This window comes from Eubalaena glacialis, chromosome 14 (genome assembly GCF_028564815.1).
Source record: "Eubalaena glacialis isolate mEubGla1 chromosome 14, mEubGla1.1.hap2.+ XY, whole genome shotgun sequence".
In the NCBI taxonomy this organism is placed as follows: Eukaryota; Metazoa; Chordata; class Mammalia; order Artiodactyla; family Balaenidae; genus Eubalaena; species Eubalaena glacialis.
The window spans coordinates 19,756,084-19,776,996 of NC_083729.1; the positions used below are offsets into that span (position 1 = coordinate 19,756,084).

Genomic DNA, 20,913 nt, shown 5'->3' on the forward strand with positions numbered 1-20,913 from the left:
TCTAACACTTGGAAACTAAACAACACACTTCTAAATAATCCACAGGTCAAACAGAAAATCTCAAGGGAAATTTTTTTAAAAAGCTGAATGAATGAGATGAAAATGAAAATACAACATATCAAAATTTGTGGGATACAGCTACGCAGTACTGAGAGGGGAATTTATAATACTAAATGCATACATTAGAAAAGAAAGTCTCAAATCAATAATCTAAGCTCCCACCTCAAGAACCTAGAACAAGAAGAGTAGAATAAACCCAAAGCAAGCAGAAGGGAGGGAATAAATGAAAAACCCAAGGAAGGAAAAACAAAAGATAAAGGCCATGAGATTGATTTTGAGACTACTTAGGACTGATAAGCAGATGAAAGTAAACCAAGTGAGGCTGCTTTAGCTTCTTCTGGGGAGAGAGCACACATGACTGAGGAGGGCACTGGAAAATCACTCTAGAACACTGCTACAAAGGGTTCATTTCTGAATTCCTAAGTCCCTGTATGTATGTAATTATCTTTTCACATTCTGGGCTAAGGCACAAAGTAAAAAGCAACAGTCCTTTGAAGGTTAAAATGTCTTATCTAAGTGTTTGAAACATTAGCAATAAAATTTCCTACGACTATTTAAGGGGATAGCACAAAAGACCAACAGATATCCATTAAGTTAAAGCTCCGAAGGGAAGCCACAAACACCAGCTAAATTTACCTATTTTTACACATGACTTGAATATTGGTTGTTCGGTAATTCGGGATCTTTCCTTCAACCCACTGACAATACTGGATATAGGTTTTCTCAAAAAGTCTTTCTTACCTCGTAGAAGAAGGGATGTCCAGCCATATCGAAGATGTTAACTTTGATTTCTCTGTCTCTGACTTGTACCCTGAAATGTTCAAATGCAAACAGTCCCAAAGAAGGTCATGGCTTCTGTATTCATATTAGTATCATTTATGTCACTTACGAATTTCAAAAGGTTATGTGTATGAAATTTAAAAGAGGTACTTTCTTAGTGCCTCTTCTTGATTCCAGATAATCTTTACAACAGGAGCCAGCAACCTGGCAGGTGGCTCCTGTTTTAAGAACCCTGAACTCATTTAGCCTCACTTTACCTCGACACTTCAGTCCACACCCCGTAACAAACAAATAGTAGCTATTACTGTGGTGCTAAAAAAAAAATGGATTTGGGACAGTAGGAGCAAGATGAAGGAAAACAAAATGTTTTACTTGACTTAGTAAGACACCGTAATTACTATTGGTTATGCTTGGTTACCATACAGTAAAATAAATAGTACAAAATAAATAGTATAAAGATGTATATTATTAATGTTGATTGTTTAATTTTCCTATGCCCTTCATTTGAGCAAGAACAATAGTCAATTTGTTTTCAGAAATTTGGAAATACAGAAGAGGACAAAAAGGGAAGTGACAACCATTCATGTTAGAATTAACTACTGTTAACATCACAGTACACTTGCTTCCAGTCCGTTTATTTTTTTAAAGAAAAATCACTATTACTGTTTCTATAGCAAAGGCGGCTGGTTGGGGACGGCTGACGGAGTAATGGGGCAGGCCACGGGACCCTTGAAGGATTGTGTGTGACTGCAGGCAGCCTCCTTTGGGAGGTCGTTTCCATTCTTTTTTCACCTCGGTCCCCACCCCGGGACTCTGGGCCTCCGCTTTCTTATCTGGAAAGAAGGGTGTGGAGTCGTCTCCCCGCCCACACTCAGTGGTGTTAGGGCAAACCGAGGGCAAGCTGCCCGGCAAAGGTGTTAACCTGGCATGCGGTCCCTGTGGCTCCTGTGTGGTCCCATTTCTGCCCTCTGAAGCAGCAGGGCCCACGCACCAGATGTTACAGAACCTCCCTATCTTGGCTGCCCATCTCTGAAAATATGTGACCAGACTAGAATGGTCAGCCCCAGGAGAGGCTGGACACAGAAGGCACTGCCCTGCCTTTGAGAAACCTGGAACAACTGGGGGAGATGCAGCTGTGTAGGTAAAGAATACCTGGATGGCAGAGGAGACATGGTTCTGTTGATAAACCCCACACTCACATCTGCACCCAACCAGGAGAGCAGAGGAGAGACTGGTCTCCACCACGGGGCCAAGGGCTGCCACATTCCCTCCTCCTTCTTTTGAACAGCTTTACTGAAGTATAATTGATGTACAGGAAGCTGCACATGTTTAAAGTATACAATTTGATGAGTTTGACATACGTCTACGCCTGTGAAGCCATCACCACAGTCAAGACAATGAACATATTCATCACTCATTTCCTTGGGCCCCTTTGAAACCCCTCCTTCCTGCCCTTCCTGCCCTACTTAGCCAACCACTGATCTGCTATCAGTCACTATTAGATCACTTTACTTTTTCTAGAATTGGATATATGTGGAATCATGCCATGTGTTCACTTTTTTGTCTACCTTCTTCTACTCAACATTATTATTTTAGGGTTTATTTATGTTGTTGCATATATGAATAGTTTGTTCCTTTTTGTTGCTGAGTAGTATTCCATCATATGACTATGCCACAGTTTGTTTATGTTAATCTGCTGATGGACATTTGAGTTGTTTCTAACTTGGCGCTACTAGAAATATAGCTTCTATGAATGTTCACATACCAAAAAAAAAAAAAAAAGAAAAATCACTATTGGAAAATGAATGAATGAAACATCATAAATAATTCAAACACTAAAGGAAAGTAGAAAGATGAAAGTTTAAAAGTTATCCCAAATCCTACCACCCAGAAGAAAAACCTTCATTAATAGAGATGAACATTACTGTAGACTTCTTTCTGTACATAGATAAGACTGATAGACATAAATATTTTTATAAAACTGGGATTATATTAATTTAAAAGCATAAAATTTACATTTCACTGAATTTAACAAAAGAAAAAAAAAGAAACTGATGTAAACTGGGAGGAATTATTGAGCTTTAAATATAAATGCTCTTTACCACAGAAACAGTATTTCCTAAGAAGATTCCTATAAGGTTAAAAATGGAGATTATTAGCAATAAATTAACAGATTCAAGTTATGTTTTTTTAAGTAACATGTTTCAGTTTAGAAAGCATTGATAAGAGTCCCTCCCATGGACCACAAGGACAGCAGCACCTGCTCCCATTGTTTCTATACTACCTCCTGGCTTATTTATGATTATTGTTCCCTGTCCAAGTTTATAATATCCACTCTCTATTACTTTTTTTTCACTTTTTTTCCACTTTCTTTTCTGAAACCATAATTCCTACAGTTGTTTTATATTACTTGTATATTTCAATCAAACTAACCACTAATCATCTTATCATGACTTCTTCATTCCTGAATTCTCTGCCATATTTCATCAATTCTAAGATGCACATTTGTTTTCATTTTAACATCTGTGAAATCAGGATCCATCTTACAAAAGAGAGTGTGAGAACAGCAAAACAAAACAAAATAATAACAGAGTTTGAGAGCATCTGCATTAGATATCGTGTAACAATTCATATTAGAAAGTTTTGCCAGATAGTAGCTGAGAAGGGATGGAACTGAAGTTTATAAAATCAGGAAGTAACACGAATGTGTTCACAAATTGAAACTCAAAAGAGGTCAATTTAATTCAGAAGTCTGACAGAGGAAATTACCTTAAGAAAAATGGTAATTCATTACCTCAAGCCAGTGCTTTCCTAAATTGTGGCCTGAAGACCACCTGCATCATTATGTGGAAAGATGGGGAGGGTGTTTAAAATGTAGTCCTGTGCCCCACCTCAGATCCAGTGAATCAGAATCTTAGTGGGTGGGTCTTAGGAATATTCATTTTCACAAACTCTACAACTAATTCTTAAGCATACTGAAATCTGAAGGATGGAGTGGGAATCTATTTTTGTTTTGTTTTGTTTTTTAACATCTTTATTGGAGTATAATTGTTTTACAATGGTGTGTTAGTTTCTGCTTTATAACAAAGTGAATCAGCTATACATATACAAATCTATTGTTTTGACTGCCCAAGAGAGTACCCTCCTTCTCCCAACTGTGGTTTAAATGGGTTCTTCCATCTTCTTTTTTGATGCCACTCTGCTGGCCACAGCTAACTGAGCTGGGGAAAGGCACCTATCTCCACCTGGACAATCAAAACCTTCCCTGGTATTTTTTAAATTTGTAATTAGTTTTGGTAAACTTGAGAGCTACCAGCAGCTGTGGAGAAGGAGCCAAAAGGTAGAGAGAGACACGTCATGAAAGGACCAGGTTATATTCTCTCCTTGGTTCCAGCGATCTCTGAGGCCCAGCTACATCCTTATAATTGGATTATGTGAATTGATTTTTTTTTTTTTTTTTGGCTTCAGTTGGGTTTCTGTCAATCATATCCTCCTCCTCACCATAAGACAAAAAAAAAAAAATCAACCAGAAACAATAGTCAGCCTTACAGAAGGCTCTGTATCCATGGATTCGACTAAACTTGGATCAAAAATATTCAGAAAAAAAAATTCCAGAAAGTTCTAAAAAGCAAAACTTGAAATTGCCATAAGGTGGCAACTATATATTTACATAGCATTAACACTGTATTTAAAACTATTTATTGATATATTGTATTAGGTATTATAGAGATGATTTAAAGTATTGAGAGGATGTGCATAGATTACATGCAAATACTACACTATTTTATATAAGGGACTTGAACATCTGTAGATTTTGGTATCCACAGGGGATCCTGGAACCAACATCCCTTGAATATTGAGAGATGACTGTAGTCTGTTGAATAAACCACAGTTCTAGGGCATAACATGGTAACTCTTATTTCTTAAATGAATAAATTAGCTACTTAACATGGATTCAAAACAAAACTGCCTTGAATAGGATATCCTACCATATAACTGATGAAATCCTGTGCCCTGAAGTATAGATTCACCCTACCACTTTAGTCTACCTTCTTGAATGTTGCCTTCATATTCTAATGTTGCAAACTTCCTCTTCAGATGTATCTATCTTACCTAAAAATAATTATTTATTGAGTATCGACTATGTATAAGCACTGTACCAGGCACCTGGAGATAATTTATACTAATAGCCCCTGCTTAATGGAGCTTTAAATCTAGCAGGAGACATTAAACATATACAAACGATAACACAAGACAATTTATGCTAAGACCCATGAATAGCAGAGAATTTTAATATTTCTGTCATTTTCAACTAAAATGAGTCCTGACTGATACAGGAGCTGTTCAGAAGGCCATATGGGAACAGTTACACTTTATACCTTGAGGAGATTGACAGGGGGAGAGATGAGGGGAAAGGACATTTCAGGTGGACAGAATGAATGATGACACTGAGATAGGAAAGTATGATGGCACAAATTCAGCATGGATGGAGAGTAAAGTGTGTAAAAGAATGAGATAACAGAGAAGGGAAGGGGCAGGTTGAGGTCAGAATAGTGAGCACCTGAAATTCCACCTTTGGGGATGTGCTGTCTACCCCAATTCTACTTTCCCCCAGTGTAATTTCCTGTTAATGTGACCCTATCTCCTCCCCAAGCTCAACCCACCCTTGATTCATCTCCAAATAAATCCCCATTTATACCTAATTTTACTCTTCCCAGATCATTTTTGCTGGTTTCTAATAGGATGTAAAGATCATAAAAGGAAGTTCTCTGATAGAAAATTTTCCACATAATATTTAGGCTTTTGGGAGAGAATATTTCAAAATTCTCTAAAAACATAACTGCTAACGAGACCTGCTTATATAGAAACATGCTTCCTGAAAAGCTACATCTGCCAGGCAGGCTTTGTGCTGACTTGCTCATCACCAGACCCTACACCCCACACAAAGCCTGGCAAACAGAAGGTACTCCATGATGAACAAATGATGTGATTACTACTATCTGTAAAGGTCTCATTCCTATGTGTCCCAGTTTATCTTCAGACTCTCCATTTCAAGACAGATCAGTTTAGAAGGGTTCTGAATTTCTATGTAATTTGCAAGCCCAAGGAAAGAATATATGTACTCACTTTGTGACTCCATAGTCAATTCCAATTGTTGCAAGGTATTTAGACACAAATCTTTTCTCACAGTATCGCTTTATAATACAGCTCTAAAAAGGTAAAAATACATGCTTTTAGTAAAGACACTCTGGGAATGTATACAAAATAAGCACATTTCTTCATTATGGTTTCTTCATTCACCACGAGACACAAAGCTTTTTCAAAAGCCAAAACTATAAAATAACTGAAACAAATACTAAAGGTGAAGATTTTAAAGAAAAATTATTTTAAAATTCTTCCCTTAATACCAAATATGGGTATGTTTTCAGTTTAGCGTTCAATCCTTGTTCTCTTTTCATTTTTTTTTATAAATTATTATTATTTATTTATTTACTTATTTTTGGCTGCATTGGGTCTTTGTTGCTGCGCGTGGGCTTTCTCTAGTTGCAGCGAGTGGGGGCTACTCTTCGTTGCGGTGCGCGGGCTTCTCCTTGTGGTGGCTTCTCTTGTTGTGGAGCACGGGCTCTAGGCACGTGGGCTTCAGTAGTTGTGGCACATGGGCTCAGTAGCTGTGGCTCCCCGGCTCTAGAGCGCAGGCTCAGCAGTTGTGGCGCACGGGCTTAGTTGCTCCGCGGCATGTGGGATCTTCCCGGACCAGGGATAGAATCCGTGTCCCCTGCATTGGCAGGCGGATTCTTAATCACTGAGCCACCAGGGAAGTCCTTCTCTTTTCTTCTGAAGACCTCTTCTACTCTTATATTTTTAATAATAACACCAAAATATCTGTCTACCTTGACCTCCCTCCCCAGACCAGATCCACATCTCCAAATATCTACTAGACTAATTTCTACTTAGATGTCCCACTGTTCCACAAACTCAAAATGCCCAAAAATGAACTAATCTTATACATAAAAACAGCGAATCCTGCTCACATCCTAGTTCTGTTAATAATGCCACCATTTTCCCAATTACAGGGTATTAAATTACTAAAGTCATGTTTGATTCTGAGTCTTTCTAAATCTTCTTTTGAATGTTTCTTCCATCTTTCTCCTCACTCCAATTCCCATTGATACCATTTTGGTTTAAGTCTTCATCATCTACTTCTGTACAACTACAACTACAGGAAATTCTTTATTGGTCCTTATGTCCCCTTTCCCTCCCAACTTCAATCAACACTGCATACCACTAACGTTATTTCACTTCCCTAACTCAAAAATCTTCAGTGGCTTCTCACTGCCAAGAGTTCAGCATCCAAATTCCTTTGTCCGTTATTCAAGATCCTCCATAATCTGGCCCTAATCTGTCTTTTCTGTCTAAACCCTTCTAATATAAACCCTCCATTTCTGCAAAACTCCCAGGCCTGACTTTTGTCATTACTTTTCTCTCTACTTGGAAAGAGCTTTCTCCCTTCTTTCCAAATCTTACTTATCCTTTAAGGTCCAGTGCAAACTCTGAGCTTCCAGGTTATAAGAGATGTTGCCTATATCTGAACTTCTCTAACACTTTTTATATACTATATGTGTATATAGTACATATACTATATATGTATATAAATGTATATATACATATATAATGTATTTGTTATCAGTTATTCACTGCCTTGTTATCTTTGCACATGTGCATATTTATCTTACTTCTTCAGCTAGACAGTAAACTGCTTGAGGGCAAGCACCGGTATTTTACTTCTTTATATCTTATAACTTTATATCTGAGCAATTAGCTCAGTGCCAATGAAAAACTGAATTAAAATGACTTGTACATTAATAGCAATCCTTAGCACTCATGAAACATAATTTACTTGAAGTGCTGGTCATGAAGCTTATTCTGCTCAAACACTTTCCTGATGAACCTCAATCTATATTCAATAGGACAGTTGCTTTAGAAAGTACTTAATAAGCTCATTATGAACTGAAGGAAAAACTTCTTTGGAGTGAGTACTGCTAAGAGGCTATACTTTTAAAAAACACTTTACAGGTTGAAAGCACTTCTCAAATGTTTTCTCTCACAATGTCCTAGAAAAATAAATATAGCCTTTTTCTAAATTATTCATGAGATTAAGGGACCAGGAAGTCCTTTAACTCCAGTACACTATTTAAACACTAGCCCTAAGTATTTAAAGAGATACACATTTAATTAATGGTGTGAATAACCACTCCCTATAACCAAAGAGACAGGGTTCCTGGGCCTTAGGATCTTATAAACTAAGTTAAATAACATAAATATAGAGAGACTTTTTTGCTTTCTCTATTTTTCTTAAATAGATTTTTTTAGGCACTTTTTAAATGCAGTTCCAATTAAAATCTTAACCAATTAAAATCTTAAGGTTTGAAAAAAAAAATCTGAAGGTTTGAATCTTTTTTTTCCTAATAGAATTACCCTAAAATTCATATGAAAGAACAGTTATCTGAGAAGAACTAATCCAAGTATGAAAAACAGGAAAGGGGCAGGGCAGTAGAAAGAGGTGGGAATTTGTATTGACAGATATTAAAATTTAGTCTGAAACTGAGAGAGTATTATACTGGCATAAGAAAAGACAAGTAGGTCAGTAGAACAGAACAGAGAGCTCAGAAATAGATCCCATTATATATAAAAATTTAAAAAGTGACAAAGGTGATATTTAAAGTCAATGGGAAAAAAATAATTTATTTAGTAAAATATTACTGGCACAATTGCATATCTATCAGGAAAAAAATTAAGTTGGGCCCTGAACTTCCCTATATACAAAAATAAATAACAGATAAATTTATGATTTAAGTATTTAAAAATAAAACAGTAAAAATTTCAGAAGAAAATGTGCAACATATGTACAACCTTAGGGAAACCTTTTCAACCAAGAAAGAAAACCCAGAAACCACAAAAGACAGGCATAATCTGTATGTGTATGGCTGATTCATTTTGTTGTGCAGTGGAGGCTAACACAACATTGTAAAGCAACCATACTCCAATAAAGAAAAAAAAAAAAAAGACAGGCATAGCCAAAGCAATCTTGAAAAAAGAACAAAGCTGGAGGTATCATACCCCCTGATTTCAAACTATACTACAAAATGACAGTAATCAAAACAGTAGAATATTGACACAAAAACAGACACATAGATCAATGGAACAGAATAGAGAGCCCAGAAACAAACCCACACTTATATGGTCAATTAATCAATGACAAAGAGGGAAGAATATATAATGGTAAAAGACACCCCCTTCAATAAATGGTGTTGGGAAAACTGGACAGCTATATGTAAAAGAATCAACTGGACTACTTTCTCACACCATATACAAAAATAAAGTCAAAATGGATTAAAGACTTAAATCTAAGTCCTGAAACCATAAAACTCCTAGAAGAAAACATAGGCAGTTCACTCTTTGACATCAGTGTTAGCAAAATTTTTTTGGATCTGTCTCCTCAGGCAAGAGAGACAAAAGTAAAAATAAACAAATGGGACTACACCAAACTAAAAAGCTTTTGCACAGCAAAGGAAACTATCAACAAAATGAAAAGGTAGCCTACTGACTGAGAGAATATACTTGCAAACGATATATCTGATAAGGGGTTAATATTCAAAATATAGAAAGAACTCAGACAACTCAACATCAAAAAAAACAAATAGCCCAATTAAAAAATGGGCAGAGGATCTGAATAGACATTTTTCCAAAGAAGACATACAGATGGCCAACAGGCACATGAAAAAGATGCTCAACACCACTAGTCTTTAGGGAAATGCAAATCAAAACCACAATGAGATTCACCTTTTACACCTGTCAGAATGTCTATCATCAAAAAGACAATAAATAACAAGTGTTAGAGAGGATGTGGAAAAAAAAGGAACCCTCGTGCAATGTTGGTGGGATTGTAAATTGGTGCAGCCACATGGAGAACAGTATGGTGGTTCCTAAAAAAAATAAAATAGAACTACCATATGATCCAGCAATTTCACTTGTGGGTATATATCTGAAGAAAACAAAAACACCAATTCGAAAAATTGTATGTACCCCAATGTTCACTGCAGCATTATTTACAATAGCCAAGATATGGAAGCAACCTAAGTGTCCATCCGTAGATGAATGGATAAAGAAGATGTGACATATAAAAATGGAATATTACTCAGCTATTTTAAAAAAATGAAATCTTACCATTTGTGAAAACATGAATGAATTCTAGAGGGAATTATGCTAAGTGAAATAAGTCAAAGAAAGACAACTAGCATATGATCTCACTTATATGTAGAATCTAAAAAACAAAGCAAACAAACAAAACAAAAACAGACTCATAGATACAGAGAACAAATGGGTGGTTGCCAGAGGGTATGGGGGATGGGGAAGTGAAATAGATGAATGGGATTAAGAGGTACAAACCTCCACTTACAAAACGTAAGCTACTAGGATGTGTTATACAGCATAAGGAATACAGTCAATAATATTGTAAGAACTTTGTATGGGGACAGCTGGTTACTAGACTTGTGGTGATCATTTCATAACATATGCAAATGTCAAATCACTATGTAGTACACCTGGAGCTAACATAACATTATACGTCAACTATATTTCAATTTTAAAAAGATAGGCATAATTGAGTATATACAAATAATAATAAAAGCAATTGTATGGTAAAATATAAAAGTATTAAAAGACAACATACTGGGGCAAACATTTGTAACTTATATGACTGGCAAAAAGTTAATAACTCTAACATCCCCCAACCAGAAAAACTGGTAAGAAAGACACATTATCCAAGAGAAAAATAGGCAGGGACTATAAATTGAGCAATCCACAGAAAAGCAAATCCAAATGTTCAATAAGCATTTGAAAAGATGCTCAGCTTCATCTGTGGTCAGTGAAATGCAAATTAAAGTAACAGTGAAATTACTTCTCACTAACCAGATTAGCAGCAATCAAAAGAATGACAATACTGTGTTGGCAGGGAGTTAGGAGGAAATGTACCAGCATATTACTGGTAGAAACACACCTTTTTGAAGACCAACTGGCAATTGTTACTAAAATTTTAAAATGTGCTATTCAACCCAGCAGTTCTACCCCTGGGAATCTAGTCCAGGTATTTTAGGATACATATACCTATAGAAATGTATTATAGCAAGATTGTTTGTAGTAGGGAAAAAGGGAAACAAGTGAATTCTCATCAATAGAGGAAACACTCGCATGTCATGGACTATTATGCAACCATGAAAAAGAGTGATTGGAGCTATGTCAGATAATTGGAGGAATCACCACAATCTACTGTTAAGAGAGAAAAAGCAGGGTTTCCTTGATGGTGCAGTGGTTGAGAATCCCCCTGCCAATGCAGGGGACACAGGTTCGATCCCTGGTCCGGGAAGATCCCACATGCTGCGGAGCAACTAAGACTGTGCACCACAACTACTGAGCCTGTGCTCTAGAGCCCGTGAGCCACAACTACTGAGCCCACTTGCCGCAACTACTGAAGCCCGCGTGCCTAGAGCCCACACTCCACAACGAGAAGCCACTGCAATGAGAAGCCCGCGCACTGCAACAAGTGCAGTGCGAGCCCCACTCGCCGCAACTAGAGAAAGCCTGTGTGCAGCAACGAAGACCCAACACAGCCAAAAATAAATAAATAAAATAAATAAATAAATCCTGGATGTCATTAAAAAAAAAAAAAGAGAGAGAGAGAGAAAAAGCAAACTCCAGAGAAGTATATATAATACTGTAGGATGTGGGTACTTTTGACTGCAAGTAAGGGAAACCAATTCAACTGACTTAACAGGAAAATATTTATTAAAACTGGAAATCTAGAATTAGGGCAGTCTTCAGAGTTGGTTGATATGAAGAGTCAATGGTGGGGGATTAACCAAGATGGTGGAGTAGAAGGACGTGCTCTCACTCCCTCTTGCGAGAGCACCAGAATCACAACTGGCTGCTGGACAATCATCGACAGGAAGACACTGGACTTCACCAAGGAGGATACCCCACGTCCAAGGACAGAGGAGAAGCCACAGTGAGACGGTAGGAGGGGCACAATCAGAGTAAAATCAAATCCCATAACTGCTGGGTGGGTGACTCACAGACTGGCGAGCACTTATACCACAGAAGTCCACCCACTGGAGTGAACGTTCTGAGCCCCACGTCAGGCTTCCCAACCTGGGGGTCCGGCAACGGGAGGAGGAATTCATAGAGAATCAGACTTTGAAGCCTAGTGGGAATTGATTGCAGGACTTCGACAGGACTGGGGGAAACAGAGACCCCACTCTTGGAGGGCGCACATGGAATAGTGTGTGCATCGGGACCCAGGGGAAGGAGCAGTGACCCTGGGGGAGACTGAACCAGACATAACTGCTGGTGTTGGGGGGTCTCCTGCAGAGGCGGGGGCTGGCTCTGTTTCACCGTGGGGACAAGGACACTGGCAGCGGAGGTTCTGGGAAGTACTCCTTGGCGTAAGCCCTCCCAGAGTCTGCCATTAGGCTCACCAAAGAGCCCGGGTAGGCTCCAGTGTTGGGTTGCCTCAGGCAAAACAACCAACAGGGAGGGAACCCAGCCCCACCCATCAACAGTCAAGTGGATTAAAGTTTTACGGAGCTCTGACCGCCACAGCAACAGTCAGCTCTACCCACCTCCAGAGCCTCCCATCAAGCCTCTTAGATAGCCTCAACCACCAGAGGGCAGACAGCAGAAGCAAGAAAAACTACAGTCCTGCAGCCTGTGGAACAGAAACCACATTTACAGAAAGATAGACAAGATGAAAAGGCAGAGGGCTATATACCAGATGAAGGAACAAGAAAAAACCCCAGAAAAACAACTAAATGAAGTGGAGATAGGCAACCTTCCAGAAAAAGAATTCAAAATAATGATAGTGAAGATGATCCAGGACCTTGGAATAAGAATGGAGGCAAAGATTGAGAAGATGCAAGAAATGATTAACAAAGACCTAGAAGAATTAAAGAACAAACAAACAGAGATGACCAATACAATAACTGAAATGAAAACTACACTAGAAGGAATCAATAGTAGAATAACTGAGGCAGAAGAACGGATAAGTGACCTGGAAGACAGAATGGTGGAATTCACTGCTGCGGAACAGACTAAAGAAAAAAGAATGAAAAGAAATGAAGACAGCCTAAGAGACCTCTGGGACAACATTAAACGCAACAACATTCGCATTATAGGGGTCCCAGAAGGAGAAGAGAGAGAGAAAGGACCAGAGAAAATATTTGAAGAGATTATAGTCGAAAACTTCCCTAACATGGGAAAGGAAATAGCCACCCAAGTCCAGGAAGCGCAGAGAGTCCCATACAGAATAAACCCAAGGAGAAGCACGCCAAGACACATAGTAATCAAAGTGGCAAAAATTAAAGACAAAGAAAAATTATTGAAAGCAGCAAGGGAAAAACGACAAATAACATACAAGGGAACTCCCATAAGGTTAACAGCTGATTTCTCAGCAGAAACTCTACAAGCCAGAAAGGAGTGGCATGATATACTTAAAGTGATGAAAGGGAAGAACGTACAACCAAGATTACTCTACCCAGCAAGGATCTCATTTAGATTTGATGGAGAAATCAAAAGCTTTACAGACAAGCAAAAGCTAAGAGAATTCAACACCACCAAACCAGCTCTACAACAAATGTTAAAGGAACTTCTCTAAGTGGGAAACACAAGAGAAGAAAAGGACCTACAAAAACAAAGCCAAAACAATTAAGAAAATGGTCATAGGAACATACATATCGATAATTACCTTAAACGTGAATGGATTAAATGCTCCAGCCAAAAGACACAGGCTTGCTGAATGGATACAAAAACAAGACCCATATATATGCTGTCTACAAGAGACCCACTTTAGACCTAGGGACACATACAGACTGAAAGTGAGGGGATGGAAAAAGATATTCCATGCAAATGGAAATCAAAAGAAAGCTGGAGTAGCTATACTCATATCAGATAAAATAGACTTTAAAATAAAGAATGTTACAAGAGACAAGGAAGGACACTACATAATGATCAAGGGATCAATCCAAGAAGAAGATATAACAATTATAAATATATATGCACCCAACATAGGAGCACCTCATTACATAAGGCAACTGCTAACAGCTATAAAAGAGGAAATCGACAGTAACACAATAATACTGGGGGACTTTAACACCTCACTTACACCAATGGACAGATCATCCAAAATGAAAATAAATAAGGAAACAGAAGCTTTAAATGACACAATAGACCAGATAGATTTAATTGATATTTATAGGACATTCCATCCAAAAACAGCAGATTACACGTTCTTCTTAAGTGCGCACGGAACATTCTCCAGGATAGATCACATCTTGGGTCACAAATCAAGCCTCAGTAAATTTAAGAAAATTGAAATCATATCAAGCATCTTTTCTGACCACAACGCTATGAGATTAGAAATGAATTACAGGAGAAAAAACGTAAAAAACATAAACACATGGAGCCTAAACAATACATTACTAAATAACCAAGAGATCACTGAAGAAATCAAAGAGGAAATCAAAAAATACCTAGAGACAAATGACAATGAAAACACGACGACCCAAAACCTATGGGATGCAGCAAAAGCAGTTCTAAGAGGGAAGTTTATAGCTATACAAGCCTACCTAAAGAAACAAGAAAAATCTCAAGTAAACAATCTAACCTTACACCTAAAGAAACTAGAGAAAGAAGAACAAACAAAACCCAAAGTTAGCAGAAGGAAAGAAATCATAAAGATCAGAGCGGAAATAAATGAAATAGAAACAAAGAAAACAATAGCAAAGATCAATAAAACTAAAAGCTGGTTCTTTGAGAAGATAAACAAAATTGATAAGCCATTAGCCAGACTCATCAAGAAAAAGAGGGAGAGGACTCAAATCAATAAAATCAGAAATGAAAAAGAAGTTACAACAGACACCGCAGAAATACAAAGCATCCTAAGAGACTACTACAAGCAACTTTATGCCAATAAAATGGACAACCTGGAAGAAATGGACAAATTCTTAGAAAGGTATAACCTTCCAAGACTGAACCAGGAAGAAGCAGAAAATATGAACAGACCAATCACAAGTAATGAAATTGAAACTGTGATTAAAAATCTTCCAACAAACAAAAGTCCAGGACCAGATGGCTTCACAGGTGAATTCTATCAAACATTTAGAGAAGAGCTAACACCTATCCTTCTCAAACTCTTCCAAAAAATTGCAGAGGAAGGAACACTCCCAAACTCATTCTATGAGGCCACCATCACCCTGATACCAAAACCAGACAAAGACACTACAAAAAAAGAAAATTACACACCAATATCACTGATGAATATAGATGCAAAAATCCTCAACAAAATACTAGCAAACAGAATCCAACAACACATTAAAAGGATCATACACCACGATCAAGTGGGATTTATCCCAGGGATGCAAGGATTCTTCAATATACGCAAATCAATCAATGTGATACACCATATTAACAAATTGAAGAAGAAAAACCATATGATCATCTCAATAGATGCAGAAAAAGCTTTTGACAAAATTCAACACCCATTTATGACAAAAACTCTCCAGAAAGTGGGCATAGAGGGAACCTACCTCAACATAATAAAGGCCATATATGACAAACCCACAGCAAACATCATTCTCAACGGTGAAAACCTGAAAGCATTTCCTCTAAGATCAGGAACGAGACAAGGATGTCCACTCTCACCACTATTATTCAACATAGTTCTGGAAGTCCTAGCCACGGCAATCAGAGAAGAAAAAGAAATAAAAGGAATACAAATTGGAAAAGAAGAAGTAAAACTGTCACTGTTTGCAGATGACATGATACTATACATAGAGAATCTTAAAACTGCCACCAGAAAACTGCTAGAGCTAATTAATGAATATGGTAAAGTTGCAGGATACAAAATTAATGCACAGAAATCTCTTGCATTCCTATACACTAATGATGAAAAATCTGAAAGAGAAATTATGGAAACACTCCCATTTACCATTGCAACAAAAAGAATAAAATACCTAGGAATAAACCTACCTAGGGAGACAAAAGACCTGTATGCAGAAAACTATAAGACACTGATGAAAGAAATCAAAGATGATACCAACAGATGGAGAGATATACCATGTTCTTGGATTGGAAGAATCAACATTGTGAAAATGACTATACTACCCAAAGCAATCTACAGATTCAATGCAATCCCTATCAAATTACCAATGGCATTTTTTACGGAGCTAGAACAAATCATCTTAAAATTTGTATGGAGACACAAAAGACCCCGAATAGCCAAAGCAGTCTTGAGGGAAAAAAACGGAGCTGGAGGAATCAGACTCCCTGACTTCAGACTATACTACAAAGCTACAGTAATCAAGACAATATGGTACTGGCACAAAAACAGAAACATAGATCAATGGAACAAGATAGAAAGCCCAGAGATAAACCCACGCACCTATGGTCAACTAATCTATGACAAAGGAGGCAAAGATATACAATGGAGAAAAGACAGTCTCTTCAATAAGTGGTGCTGGGAAAACTGGACAGCTACATGTAAAAGAATGAAATTAGAATACTCCCTAACACCATACACAAAAATAAACTCAAAATGGATTAGAGACCTAAATGTAAGACTGGACACTATAAAACTCTTAGAGGAAAACATAGGAAGAACACTCTTTGACATAAATCACAGCAAGATCTTTTTTGATGCACCTCCTAGAGTAATGGAAATAAAAACAAAAATAAACAAATGGGACCTAATGAAACTTCAAAGCTTTTGCACAGCAAAGGAAACCGTAAACAAGACGAAAAGACAACCCTCAGAATGGGAGAAAATATTTGCAAACGAATCAACGGACAAAGGATTAATCTCCAAAATATATAAACAGCTCATTCAGCTCAATATTAAAGAAACAAACACCCCAATCCAAAAATGGGCAGAAGACCTAAATAGACATTTCTCCAAAGAAGACATACAGACGGCCACGAAGCACATGAAAAGATGCTCAACATCACTAATTATTAGAGAAATGCAAATCAAAACTACAATGAGGTATCACCTCACACCAGTTAGAATGGGCATCATCAGAAAATCTACAAACAACAAATGCTGGAGAGGGTGTGGAGAAAAGGGAACCCTCTTGCACTGTTGGTGGGAATGTAAACTGATACAGCCACTATGGAGAACAATATGGAGGTTCCTTAAAAAACTAAAAATAGAATTACCATATGACCCAGCAATCCCACTACTGGGCATATACCCAGAGAAAACCGTAATTCAAAAAGACACATGCACCCGAATGTTCATTGCAGCACTATTTACAATAGCCAGGTCATGGAAGCAACCTAAATGCCCATCAACAGACGAATGGATAAAGAAGAAGTGGTACATATATACAATGGAATATTACTCAGCCATAAAAAGGAACGAAATTGAGTCATTTGTTGAGGCGTGGATGGATCTAGAGACTGTCATACAGAGTGAAGTAAGTCAGAAAGAGAAAAACAAATATCGTATATTAACGCATGTATGTGGAACCTAGAAAAATGGTACAGATGAGCCGGTTTGCAGGGCAGAAGTTGAGACACAGATGTAGAGAACAGACATATGGACACCAAGGGGGGAAAACTGCGGTGGGGTGGGGATGGTGGTGTGCTGAATTGGGCGATTGGGATTGACATGTATACACTGATGTGTATAAAATTGATGACTAATAAGAACCTGCAGTATAAACAAACAAACAAACAAAAAAAAGAGTCAATGGTAAGAACATCAGGATCAGATCCTAGAGGACACTGAGAACTGGGCTGGGATTCTGGGGTAAATTGATGCCAATGCAGAAAGCTGAATTGGATATAAACAAAGACCACAGAGAAATTCCCCCATAGAGGGAGTTAAGCCCTCGGGAATCTCCTTTTTCTTACTGCATCTCCAGAACCTCTAAAACAATGCTGAATAATAAAAGAAAATAGTATGTATCCTTTTCTGCATCTAATTTTAAAGGAAATGGCCTTAGCATTTTACCATTTGGTATGTTTGCTGTTGGTTAATAATAACTATTGTTTTTAAAATAATAATAAAAAATATTGTTTTTCATATTTAAGTGGTTTCATTTTATTCTGATTTTGCTTCAAGTGTTTATTAGGTTGATTATATCATTTTTTTTTACAGTACAGAAAATATTTTCTCTAGTAATCAGTTCATATAACAAATTATGTTGATTAACTTCTTGATGTTGAACCAAGTTTGCACTCCGTGGGATAAACCCTACTTGCTAATAGTGAAATTGTTTTGATACGTTGCTGAATTCTATTTGTGGATATTTAGAAATTATGCATCTGTATGTATACGTGAAAATGGTATACACTTTCCTTTTTTGATACTATATCAAGTTTTGCTATTTAAGTTATCATGACTTTACATAAATAAATTGGAGTGCTGTTCATCTTTTTCTGCCTTGGAATAACTTAACTGAAATTATGTGTTATTTAAAGCTGAAATAAAGCTTGTTCATGAAGCCATCTGATCCTGATACCTTTTTGGATAGTAAGTCTTTTAATTGCTTTTCCAACTTCTCCTTAAGTGACTGGTCATTTGGGTTTTCTACTTTTTGAGTCAATTTTGGTAATTTATATTTAGCTAAGAAATCCTCCATTTCCTCTACATTGTGAAATGTGTTCCCACAGAACTGAATGTAGTAGTCTCTACTTTTTCTTTCAATTTCTTCCAGTATGTGATTGTCTCCTTTTCAGTATTAATCTTGTAATTTTTTGCTTTCTCTATTTTTCTTAAATAAAATTTTAGGCATTTTTCTTTTTCATTAATCTTTCCAAGGAATTCTCTCTTTCTCTTGGTGAATTTTGTGTCATTTTTCTTCTGTCTTAAGTATTAAGTTCCTTTACTTTTTAAAATTCCATACCATAATATACCATAATATTCATACTTTTAAGGCGTACAATTCGGCTGTTCTAGGCATATTCACAAAGTTGTACAACTATTATGTTCCTTTAGTTTTTAATCTCTCTTTTTTAGAAATGAGTAAGATAATGCATTTTCCTTTCACTACAGCTTTAAATTTGCCCTGAAGATTTTGGCATGCATTCTCTCCTTTCATGGCTTTCTAGTTATTTTGTCATTTGCTTTGATTTGCCCTTTGATGCAAGGATTATTTACTAGGGCATGCCTTAATTTTTAACTTGAAATTATTTATCTGTATATCTTCCTATATTTTCCAAATTCTTTAAAATGAGTATGTATTACTTTTATAACCAAGGCAAAATTCTTAAATTACATTTAAATCTTTTATCTGTGAAAAATTTATCTTTAAGAAAGGCATTCAATAGGAATCCACTCCACCCCCAAATAGTAGAAAGTTGTTGTAAAAGTGCTTATTAAATGGTCCCTACTTTCCCAGTTTAACTATATTTGTTGTAAACTGAATTTCCTTATATGTTTGGGTCAATTTCTGGACTCCATTCTGTTCCACTGATGTCCCTATATTTCCTCTCCAGTATCAATAGGAAAAGATTGTAACTTTAAAATATGTTTTAATATCTGGTAGTGTTAGTCTCCTCTCATTTCTTTTCCATAATTTTCTTGCTGATTCTCACATTTAATTTTTCATAAGGACTTTAGTACCTTTTACTATGTTCTGAAGAAAAAAAAGTATTGCTGTTTTAACTGGAACTGAATCACATTTGTAGATTATTTTAAAGAACTGACATCTCTAAAATACTGAGTGATTCTAATTAAGAAGAAAGTATATCTTTCCATCTGTCTAAGTAATTTTGTGTCCCTTTGTAGAAATGCTTTTCATATAGGTCTTAGGTGCTACCTATTTCTTCGTACGTTTAAACCTAGGCCCTTTATTTTGGTTGTTATTGTAAATTAAAATAGTTTTTCAATTATATAGTCCAAACAATAATTTGATATAGTAAAGCTATAAAGTTTTGTATATTAATTTTGTCTTTTCTAATAGCGTTTCAGTTAATTCTCTTTGGTTTCCAGATAAACAATCATATCATTAACAAATAACGATAATTTTGCTTTCTCCTTTCCAGCATTTTGTATGTTATTTCTTTCCCTTGTCTAATTGCATGGGCTAATAAATCTAGAACCATATTACATAAATGTGGTGACACACTGGGCATTTTAAGCTATTTCTAACATTGCACCATTAAGCATAGTAAAATTTTTAAAGTGAGCATGCTCACTTAGCCAGTTTAGTACATAACCTTCTAGAGGTTTTATTCTTTTCTTTTCAATGCCTGGCACATAATTGACATTCAATAATTGTAGACTTTCAGCTATGTTAATACCCACATACACATAAATACATAAACAGTACAAGATAATACTAAATGGAAAGAAAAGATACTAATAAACATTTACTGAGCATCAACTATGTGCAGGACACTGGCATAAACACTCCCATTAACAGCTTTTTTGGCATGTAGATCCTACTGGGAGTTGATTTTGACAGCAAATAATGATGGAAAGAGAGCACTGCAATGAATGTGAACACCCAGGTTCTAATCCTGTCTCAGTCACTGATTTGATGACCTTGGAAGGTTCTTAACCAACAGCTTCCACTTACCCTGAAGGAGAGACAATTTGGGTGAAGAGGCAGTCTTAGAATTCATGTGGGGAAAGAACTCCATTCACCTCTCGCCCTCCCTCCCCCCATACTATGGGAGAGCTTAGAGCTGACAGCCAGTAGAAGCAGCACAGAAAAAGGCAGTGGAACTAAGACTTCTTTGAGATAATGGATGTGGTGACACTACCAGAAGTAAAAACAAAACAAACGAACAAAATAAAATAATGCAGGTTCCTTGACATCCATTGCACGTACCCTGTGAAACACCTTCAGCATCAGTTATGCTCTCTTACAAATGAAATGTAGATTCTGGTCTCCACGTCTGCGGAGTAAATTTTACAAATCCCCATCCTCACACACGGCCCAGTAAGTTCCCTTCGGCTCCCCAGCTCTGCTGGGGGTAACTAAACTTTTTTTCTCCACCTCTGAGTCCTGGACG

General features: G+C 37.0%; 1 protein-coding gene across 4 annotated transcripts in view; it reads right to left on the reverse strand.

Annotated features, from left to right (window-relative positions):
• The window catches only part of DNAJC27 (DnaJ heat shock protein family (Hsp40) member C27), a 58,290-nt gene that overhangs the window by 36,805 nt on the left and 572 nt on the right, over positions 1–20,913 (reverse strand). For 3 of the 4 annotated variants that reach the window (XR_009703842.1, XM_061211358.1, XM_061211357.1), the window contains exons 2-3: positions 5,968–6,050; positions 802–871 (exon numbers count right to left, since the gene is read on the reverse strand). The exons of the other annotated variant lie outside the window; for it this stretch is intronic. Coding sequence is in view for 2 of the 3 variants with exons in the window: in XM_061211358.1 (XP_061067341.1) it covers positions 802–871; positions 5,968–6,050 (153 nt within the window). In the remaining variant the exon portion in view is untranslated. The remainder of the gene's footprint in view (positions 1–801; positions 872–5,967; positions 6,051–20,913) is intronic. 4 annotated transcript variants of the gene reach the window in all.